The sequence below is a fragment of the Sinohyriopsis cumingii genome, chromosome 7 (assembly GCF_028554795.1).
Source record: "Sinohyriopsis cumingii isolate HCF-2022 chromosome 7, ASM2855479v2, whole genome shotgun sequence".
Classification (NCBI taxonomy): domain Eukaryota; kingdom Metazoa; phylum Mollusca; class Bivalvia; order Unionida; family Unionidae; genus Sinohyriopsis; species Sinohyriopsis cumingii.
This window is the reverse complement of record NC_142967.1, coordinates 100474015-100484711: the sequence shown is the minus strand read 5'-3', so window position 1 is coordinate 100484711 and position 10697 is coordinate 100474015. Positions and strand designations below refer to the sequence as shown.

Below are 10697 nucleotides of genomic sequence, written 5' to 3'. Positions count from 1 at the left end.
GTGTCTTCTACCTTCAGCATCTCGGGACATACTCCATCATCGCCAGGTGCCTTCCCGTTCTTCAGCTTGTGGATGACCTGCTTGACCTCCTCATCAGTGATGTCGTCGCAGTTGATGTCAAGGTGGCTCTGGGCGATTCAGTATAGACTCAAAGTGTTGCTTTCATTTCTTCAGATTCTCCTCCTCCACTGTGACATGAGTTCCATCCTCATCTCTCACTGAAGTTTGTGGTGCTGGCCTTAGTCACCCTTCAGCTTCTTGGTGTTCTGGTACACCGTCTTCATGTCTTTCTGCTCTGCTGCTGCCTCCGCCTCCTTTGCCAGTCTCTCTGTGTATTCTCTCATGTCTCTTCTTGCTGATTTCTTCACCTCCTTGTCTTTTCCTCTATACTCCTTCGAAATTTTCTTTCAGTCTTGGTGACTTGGAGTCCAAAAGTCTCTTCTTAATCTGTCTTCTCTCGTCTATGCGAGTCCACGTCTCTCCTGATATCCATTGTCTTCTTACTATTCCTATAACCTAAAACTACTTCTCCTGCTTCCTTCATTACTCTGTTGAAATTGTCGATGGTCAGCGCTGTCTCATCTTCTAGAACACTAAACCTATTCCTTAGGGCCAGCCTAAACTCTTCCTTCACTTTTGGATCTTTCAGCATGGCCACATCGAAGCGCTGATTCCTGGAGACCTCTATCCTAACTTTCTTAAGCTTCAAAGTCACCTTGGCCACCAGAAGACTATGGTCGCTGCCGATATCAGCGTACCGCATCACCCGCACGTCCTGCAGGAAGTATTTCCATCGGCCGTTGATGATGTGTTCGATCTGGTTCTGAGTTCTGCCATCTGGTGACGTCCATGTGAGCTTGTGGATGTCCTTGTGCTTGAACAGGGACCCTCCTATGACCAAGTCATCTGTGGCGTTTGCACGTATTGGGGTGGGGTTCTTCCAATATAATTTTATTAAATTATGATGAAAGTTCCACCCTGGCTCGTGAGGTTAGAAAGTTAAATTAGTGACGAGGTAGTTTTACAGCTCTGAGCCCCCAGTCAGCAATGCCGACGGTTAAATTATAGAGAACACTAAGATGAAATTCAATCAATAACAATTTAATAAATGTGATTAATTTAAAACAATAACTTCCAATCACTCGTCTTTCCCTCGACCAAGTGACAGCCTAATTCATTACGCGATTTACAGTGTGAGTTCGATTTTACCCCTGTCCTTGCATCTACTCATCTATTTCATTACCGCTGATTCCTTCCTTCTTTCCGTTCCTCTAACTCCTCCTTTGTCTCCGTTTCCCTCTCTACTATCTCCTCCTCCAATTTCGCTCCCAGACTTCAACTTCTCCTTTCTTCTCCTTTCCCTCTCTACTATCTCCTCCTCCATTTTCGCTCCCAGACTTCAATTTCTCCTGACTTCTCTCCTTTCTTCTCCTTTCCTCCGTCTCTCTATCTGAGACTACGGGACGAAACTATAACTGGTCTGTCCCTCAAAGCTTCCTGTGAAAAACCACAAGGCGTTAACATATGTTTTATCGAATCTCACCTCACACTATATCGACAATTAATCATCAGATAGCTATCACTGTTTCGGTCACGCATGCATACACATCGAAATTCCCACACACTTCTTGCAGGGTAAACAATGGCGTAATAACACGTTATCAGCGAATTGTTATACAGACATCAATACATTGCGTCACGTCAGTATATACACATATATATTTAATCTCATCGTACTACAATCTGACAACAATCAGACGCATGTCTGTACATTACAAATATTCAACAATGGCAAAATCTATAATCATATGAACACATGGGTTAGTCTACTATAAAATACCCACATAGCGAATTACAATATTAACTCTTACGACGGCTAGCAAACTATATAATTCTTTACAAATATCAACTCATTTCTTCAAAATAAGTAAACATATTAACAAAACAAAGTAATTCTTCGTACTACAATTCTAGTAATAATAAAGTATACATACGACCTACAATTAAAATGCAGTCGCATTCCACAAAGACCGAACAAATATCAAACTGACCTTATTTGAAGCTCTCTGTACTTAGAATTTCCCGCTCTAAGATTTTCCCGCCAATAACGAATGGCTATTCGGAGTTACGCTAACCTCTCCTCTGGGTAATTTCTTTCAGCGAACTAACTCTTGCCGGAAGACGCGGGGATATCATTCTACCCAAATCAAGGTATCTCCCCTATCTCGACTCTGATTGGGTGGCGCTGTGCCCCTGTCCAATCGTCTTAGCGGCCAGTTCAACCTGTCTGTCTGTTTGCAGGGAAAAGAAGTTAAGACACTCCCACTTCTTCAGGCAACTTCTTTTGATCTTGGAAAACATTTCGACACCTAGGTGATAATTGGCTATCGGGCGGCCTCGCAACTATGTCTGGCTGTTCAATTCTAGGCACAACAATCTTACGTAACGGATTAGTGCTAGCCTTCGGCAATGTTTGACATCAGACAATGGCCTGTCAGAATTACTTTGATTATACATGTTTCGACTGGGCTACTCTGGGTCGGGGTAAACATGACATCATTCTCTTCACAAAAGTTGACCAGTCTTTCCCCGTTGTCGGTCATCACACCTACTCCATGGCGCCCCATGGTCCTCTCTCTGTCTTTATTGTCGCAGCCGACCCTAGCGTTGAAGTCGCCAAGTAGCAACAGCATGTCATGTCGACGGACATCCTCTAAAACGGCTTGAAGAGCTTCGTAGAAGGTGTCTTTGTCCTCTTCTTCCGCGTTGTCTATTGGTGCATAGGCCGCAACAACAGACAGCTTGTCGTACTTGGAGTTCATCCTGACGTACAGCAGGCGCTCGTTCACTGGCTTCCACTGTAGAACGTTATTGGTCTTGTTCTTGCTGATAATGATGGCGACCCCCTCCCGGTGGTCATTGTCCTTCCTTCCGGACCAGATAATGACTTCTCCGGTGTTCAACTTCTGCTTGCCGGCACCAGTCCATCGTGCTTCTGTTACACCCATGAGGGTCAAATTGTAGTGATTCAACTCTCTCACTGCTTGTGCCAGTTTTCCAGTCTGGTTGAGCGTTCGCACGTTACAGCATCCAACTCCGATCCATGCTTTTGGCGTCAGGAGTTCCGCTATCGGGATGGGGACGTCCTTACAGTTTTGTTCTCCATCCGTCATAGAGCCAGTTGCTTGGTCTGCTTCTTTCCCAGCGCCGGATGTCGTTTGTTCCCTTGCTGTCGTTTCCGTAGCAAGAGTTGTTTTAACGGGGTGGGGTTGCTAGCCCCAAGCCCAACCCTCCTTTTTCAGTCGGACTTGAGACCGTCCTTGGCGGAGTTCTGCTGTGAAATACCCTGCCCTAAATACTGAACAAGTCTACTCTGTATTACTAGATAATGCGGAACTAAAGCTATATGAAATTAAATACAGGGCGATAGATTTATCGTTTTATTCATCTAAATAAGACATTATTAAACATCTGGCTATAGTTTGACAGTCTATGTTGAAATAAATCTGAGTCTCAAAGTCGATAACTTTAAGATAAAGCAATTATAAAACAAACGATCAGCCTTTCCAGCACAATTATTTGTTTCATTTCAATTCGACAAGTTAATATTTAAAGGTATCTAAGTTTCAAAAAGCATTGAAAAATGCAGATATTATGTAATACACGTACACTTTCTAACTGAAAATGTTTCGAGCTAAATATTTATTCGACAGCTATGATGGTTGCACACACTTAAGAGGCATAGAAACTGTTGTATATCAGTTGCATTTTGCCCTTGTTAAATCGATCTCACGCAAAACAATGCTCCAACAGTCATTATTATTTGATTTCGCCGGCACAAAGCAAACTCAACATAATTGCTGCGCTGTACTCGATGGTCATAACATGTGATAGGGTTAGCATGGCGGCGTTCGAGATGGCGCTGGTTGAAATGGAAAACCATAGACGTCTCAGCGCGAAGATAGTTATCTGGTAAAACGTCCACGAAATGTTCCGTTTCCTCAGCAGAGTAATTTACTTTTGAAACATACAATATATCAAGGACAAGAAATCAGCAGACCTCCAAAAGCAAAATATTGTAGAAATGCAACGCCTGCATGGTTCCGTTTCTTCAAATTATGTCCAATAAATATGTAGAATCAGCCGAACGAAATAACATTAAATATGACCTATTCCCTAGTTCTAAACACATATAGTGTCAATCAGAAAAGTACACAGCCAATAGTTAACAATATTAGGATAATTTTTATTTAAAAAAATTGACACTGACAATCAATTTAAAACCCATTATGTATGGTCTCCATATAACAGTGGCAGCATTTGATAAGTGGAAGAGAACATAGCATCGCTGGATCAAACAATGATAGCAACCGAAGAAAATATTATGATACCATTACATAAGCTCCTAACAATTGCAATACTTGCAGCGGTAGCCAGATGTTTAACTATAAACCTCTTAAACCATTTCTTGGAACAACGATGGTCCAAAGGAGGCAAAGGGTTAACAGAAGAATAGTTAAATGACGTTAAACGATACTGCGCCAGATTACGGACCGGTCGGTGAACCAATTACGTCACAGTGTTGAGACCTGCAGCTCACGGTCCGGTCGGTTTTCGTATATAATTTCAATAATTATAGTCAGTGGATAGTGAACATTGATTTGATTGTGTCTGTGCGCGTATATCAGAGACAAGAGTAGTAACATAACAGTCAATCCGACACGGTTTCGAATGGAGGCTAATGCGGCTTACACACGTGTACATAAATGAAAAATAATCATGGAGGAATTAAAGCGAGATGCTGGATTTGAATGCTGATTGGTCGAGTGTTTATGCAAAAACGAAACAAGATGAAGTTTGAAGATATATATCGAAATTAATTGACACTGAGAACCTGAGGTGGTCATCTGATAAGGGGCACAACTCTACCAAAACGCTTCTCAAAATGTTAAAAGTATCATGTGGAGTTATTTCTGATTCTCATTACATTACATGCTTTAATGTAATCGTCATCTCTGGTTTGATATAGGCATACACTCGAATTAAATATATACAGTGCGATAAAAGAAAAAAAGCACATTCATCTCATGTAAATCATTGTTCAACCATCATTTTCTCGTATGCAGGTTATGTGTTGGTGCGATATCAGATATTTCTCTTAACTTGAATTTCAGTAGATTTCAAAGGTGATGAATTATCACGATAAGATGAAGGTTTACAAGAGGCAACAACATATGCTGATATATTTTCCTATCAGAAGTGTATGTATGTATGTATGTATGTATGTATGTATGTATGTATGCATGTATGTATGTATGTATGTATGTAGCTAGTGCATTGCAAAGCCCCATGGGTAGTTTCTCAAACTCGTAGAAACCTAGTGGACCCACTGTAAAGGCTGTCCTCTCCTTATGAGATTCATCTAATTCAATTTTATGATACCCCCGACTTCATATCCAGCACTGTAAAATGTTTAGATCCAGCCAAACAGTCCAAGATATATTCAATCCTTGGCAAGGCTTCGGAATCCTTGATTGACATCTTATTCAACTGCCGAAAATCAACGCACAGGCGAAGTTTTCCATCCTTCTTCCTCACTAAAACATCATTGCTGGCCTATGGACTGTGTGATTTACGAATCACACCGCTAGCAAGTAACTGGTGAAGGTGATCTTTCACCTCACTATACATGGAAGGAGGTATCCGACGGTATCTCTGTTTAAAAGGTGTTTCGTCGATCAGATTGATACGATGCTTTACAGCTGCCGTAAGTCTAAAATCTGTTTCACTTCTGGAAAAGATGTCTTCGAATTTCTTTATAAGATCTATTCCTTTTTGTTGCTCATCTTTGGGACAATTTATCCGAAGTAATGTCCATCTGACTGCGAAGGTCATCTACTCGCTCCATTCCAACCACATCTGCTGGGATATCAGCCACAGACACTGGTTGCAACTCACACAAAATAGCTCTTGGCGGAATACTAATTGTCCTGGCACATGAACTTCTATCAGACCATTCATTGTGTAGGCCTGGATAAATATCTAAACCTTCATTTACTGAATTCTGAAGAAAAGCACACGTTGAATGATAAGGTACCTCTTTATCAACGAAGGTTCGCAATATCACATTGCTATTGCTTTCTACAATAATATCTTGTGACTATGCGCTCTTCAAAACACCCAGACAAGTTTCTCTTTGCTAACTCCTTTTCTCGCAGAGTCAAACATCTGCATGTCAAATACTACGGAATTGGCAATCGAGCTGTCTGTATAAATCTTGCTCTATGCAAACTTTTGCATTGCTCTAGAGGATGCATTAAGTAGTTTGTCGCTAGTAACACAGGAATGCGCCTTCTATAGTTGCTGTCTGGCACGACTAGCATTAGACGACGCTGTCTTTCCACATTTGGCAGAATGTTACTTTCTATTTCAACTTCTATGTAGCCACTATATGGTAACTTCTCTCCATTGCCACATTCAACATTCAAAAGGTCTGTAATGGGCTCCATCGGAGTCGTCTTCAAACACGTTATAAAATGTCTGGCTAACTGTTGATACGGTCGATTCGGTGTCAATCAGTGAATTTACTCTAATACCATTGATGCCAACAGAAACCTCGTTAGCTTGTCCTACTACCTCTATCGTGTCGGTTCCTTTATGCTTCTGGGGGCAACCCCTTGAAAAGCCTACTGTTTGCCCACAGCCATAGACCTCGTGAAGTTTAAATCCTGTTTTGAATGGTCTAGTCGAAAACGACAAGCAGAAGCAATGTGTCCGATTTGCCCGCAGCGCCAGCATATTCAGTCTCTCCTCTCATCAGTATTATTTGTCCTAAATCGATTCATATAGTGTTGCTGGTTGTTGGATACTTGGGATGCTGAATGCTCCTTAAGCATCATCACTTCATTTGACAGGTGCTGGACAAGATCTCTCAATTCACTAAGCTCCTTGTTTTGTGATGTTTTTGAAGTTGATGCCATATTGAAATTCGTAGTTCTCTTGGTACGTATTAGCTCATCTTCCCGTTGCCTGTGTTCAGATTCAATACGACGAAGAGCTACTCTCAATTCGTCAAGTGTCTTGAGTGAGTCAAACTTATGGCCAGACACATCCTTAAGTGTCTGTTTAAGTCCTGTCCACAGCTTAGCCCTTAGCATAACATTTGTCTCACTGGTCTTCACTAACCCTTTTTGGACGGCTTTGTTTAACAACTCTTCCAGCCTACAAATCCAGGTATAAATATCTTCGTCCTCTTTCTGGTAATTACTGCAGAAGTCCGCTAACAAAGTCTCTTTCACATATACATTGCCATACACACTGTCCAGCTTTGATAATAATTCTTTAATGGATGCTGTTGGACCCAATCTCATAGCAATCCGTCCAGCTTCTCCTCTCAAGGAACGTCAGATTTCATGATATACCTGGCCCTGTGAATACGTGCCTTGTAACTTCGTATCTCCATAATTCATACGATGTTTCCCTCTTTTCTCCTGAAAATACCGACATCCTTAATTCATCTGGTAGTGTGACCGATATAGGACCACTGGCCACGGACGCCATTGCATGTGATGCTGTCAGCTCTTCCTTAATATGATATGCACCCATCGAAGATGTGAAGTCTGCCATCCACTTTGCGAAATCTTCAGGTGTGTCTGTCTTGGGCTTGACCTTTAACGCGTTAAAGGCCCCTACTATATTTTGAACTTCGTCGTCTGAGCTCCATATCTACTTAAAAAATAATGCGCGATGAAAACGACGAAATGCGCGAACTTCTTTGCAATATCTATATAGGGCCAGTTAAGCAAGAATATTGCAAAAATAAGGAACACTCTGTAAGAACAATGTTTCTGTGTTGTCAATGAATAGTGTACAGTTGGAAAAATACAGCCGAAGGAAAAATAGGTTCTACAAGAATCATTTGAACCTGAGCTACCTGTATTCTAACTCGGGTATAAAATAGATTTTAAGATGAAACAAATTTCCAAAATAACATATTCCTAAAGATGTATTAAGGAGAAAAAAATTGAATGGCAGCAAAATTAGGGAGGAAATTCCATTAATATGAGCATCTGTTACAATGGGTTGCTATATGATGGACTTAATATATAAATGCACCAAAATTATATATCTACCTAATTAAAACATGAATATATAAAATTAAAAAATATATGCTCCTGCTACATACATATATTTTATTTATATCACATACAAATGCATATAATTTGCCCTTTGAACGGAATTAAGATTTAGTATATATATAGCAAGTTCAGATATTCATAGATGTTTCTGTAATAAATACAAATTAATTCAATTTGCATTGATGATAACCATTCTTACAACTTCATCTCATAAGAATTTGGTCCAGGTTAAATGAACAAACAAATTATACAGTGTCCTAATGAGTCAAAACACATAACTATCAATCTGTATAAGCATAGGTTGAATATCACTGTCAATCACAATGTTCAGATCATCCACAGAGTCTCAATGAAAATGCAAGCATTTCTTGAATTCCATGAATGAAGCAGAAAATAAACACAGCCGGAGCTCCATCTATATTCTTCTATGTGTTTATAAATCTATATGGCTGGAGTATCCACATGTTCTCATCCACTGGCAGCGTGATACTGAAAGGAATCGTATCTCCATCTAATCTTGTTTAGTCCACTTGGTCCAGTCCTCCTTTCATCGTACACAAATGCACAACCTCGGCTTCAGCACAATAAGTCTCCCGGTGGGCGCCAAATGTTACAGCACTTGCCTTCTACTCACTGAATAGACGATACAAGTCCAGTATTTGTTCATTATTGGGTTTATTGTGCATTGAGGTTGATAAGTGGAGATTGATACATTTCTCCTGCTTTGTTACATACACCCTACAAATACGAAAAATGAATACATTTACTGCAACAATAAATAATATCGTCATCAGTGCATTATTGTTCCGTATGTGTACATTGATTATCTTTACAGTACATTCAATACGAATAACTTACAACACCATATATTTATTAATTATCCATCTAGTGAGATAGTGGATCACCTAAACCTAAACAACAATCAGTGTTTAAAAGTAGAGAGCAGACAGACAGACAAGCGTATGGGCAGAACGATAGGCTCATAATATAATATACAGGTTGATAACCTATTAAAATGTATTAAAATACATTAACATGCATTCCAGAGAAATATGCAGAGTACATATAAAATAAAATGTTACATTAACCATCTTATAAATCTATTTACCTTACCACATGGAACCAAAGCCAATTCATATTTTCCTTCAAGCAAACGAATCATCAAGCATTTTCTTAATGCAATGCCGTGACCAGCACCATTCAGAAGCTCCAATGGGATGACCACCAATAATATGTTGCTCATAGTATGTTGTTTATACAGACAAGTAGCAAACTAACCAATCAGAAAGTTGTTTACCACTTGTCATACAATAGAACAACCCAGCATGAACAGTAGTCAGGGTAGCTTCATTACTCATTGAACAAAACTCTTTCAGGTAATCCTGGTTCAAGGTTACCTAAGTGGCTAAATATGTGTAAAATGAAAATAAAACAATAATTGCAACTGATGACTTTATTTCACTGAGTAATACACATTAACTACATAAAATAATAAAATATCTACTTCTACCTAATTAAAACAAGGATATATAAAATTATAAGATATATGATCTTCCCACATACATATATTTTATTTATATCACATACAAATACATATAATTTGCCCTTTGAACGGTGTTAAGATTTAGTACAGGCAGCTGTGTAGATCTATGCTTTTTTTGGCTCGGCCCAATCAATAAGTATTCTGTGAACACATAAATGCCTGGAAGGAAGTGGCTCCATTTCTTCCCCCAGGAGTAATCAAAAAGATGCCTGTGGCATCACAAACCAGTGGTACATGCTCAATGCCAGCGCACACCACTTTAATTCAACTCAACAACAACAACTTTTTTGGCTATTCACAATCACCCTTCATACAAATAAGTTGATTGTTTGTTTTTTTTTTTAAATCAATGTAATGCACATTTATGATATAAACATGAAAGATGGTTTTAATGAATAAAATAGAGCACTAGCTACACTTGGTTAGATAAGCCATTCATATGAACGCTAATCCATTCACGTTCTTCTGGCGCATTTAAATTAATGTAGAATAGAAACTAAGCCAATTAACGAACCAAAAAGAGGTAACATAAATATTTTAATATATTTACAGTTGATCTAAGTCATTATTCTGCTTTAATGACAGTCCTACCGATCATAAAACTGTCTTTCCTTCGGTCGGTTTGATTTTAAAACTCTCTCTCTCTCACTCTCTCTCTCGCTTGCTCTCTCTACGTACCCGAAAAATTAACCTTTTTATGTCGACAGGGTTTACAACATTGTATCATTGATTACTTAAACACTGTAGACAAATCTCAAAGAAAGTGCACACATACTGTTACGACGAATCAAATTCTTGAAGGTTATTTGGTGTAAGTTCAATTTCAAGGTTTTCATCCAACCCCCCAAAAATTCTCTCTCACTCCTGATTTCTGCGTAGTTTATTTCGTTATGCACGAGAGGAGAAGGGAGAAAATAGAGCAGAAAGGATTGCGATGAAAGTGTGCACCATATTAAATTAATTTAGAAAACGGGGATTCTTAACACTTTTATATCGTTATTTTCATACGTCACTAA

General features: G+C 39.4%; 2 protein-coding genes and 1 long non-coding RNA gene across 3 annotated transcripts; all 3 read right to left on the bottom strand.

Moving 5' to 3' along the window:
* Positions 1-239: 239 nt before the first annotated feature.
* LOC149795819 (protein CFDP2-like) lies at positions 240-3173 on the bottom strand. Its single transcript, XM_089963863.1, has 3 exons — positions 2613-3173; positions 635-937; positions 240-392 (listed from the first exon to the last, which is right to left on the bottom strand). The coding sequence occupies exons 1-3, from the start codon at positions 3171-3173 to the stop codon at positions 240-242; spliced, it is 1017 nt and encodes a 338-aa protein (XP_089819989.1).
* Positions 3174-6114: 2941 nt separating this feature from the next.
* On the bottom strand, positions 6115-7936 carry LOC149795818 (uncharacterized). Its single transcript, XM_089964140.1, has one exon. It carries the CDS (start codon positions 7368-7370, stop codon positions 6801-6803), a length of 570 nt encoding a protein of 189 aa, XP_089820266.1. The 5' UTR covers positions 7371-7936; the 3' UTR covers positions 6115-6800.
* Positions 7937-8169: 233 nt separating this feature from the next.
* On the bottom strand, positions 8170-9350 carry LOC149795817 (uncharacterized). Its single transcript, XR_016422147.1, has 2 exons — positions 9247-9350; positions 8170-8876 (listed from the first exon to the last, which is right to left on the bottom strand). It is a non-coding gene; the product is annotated as an uncharacterized LOC149795817 (long non-coding RNA).
* Between the last annotated feature and the right edge of the window lie 1347 nt (positions 9351-10697).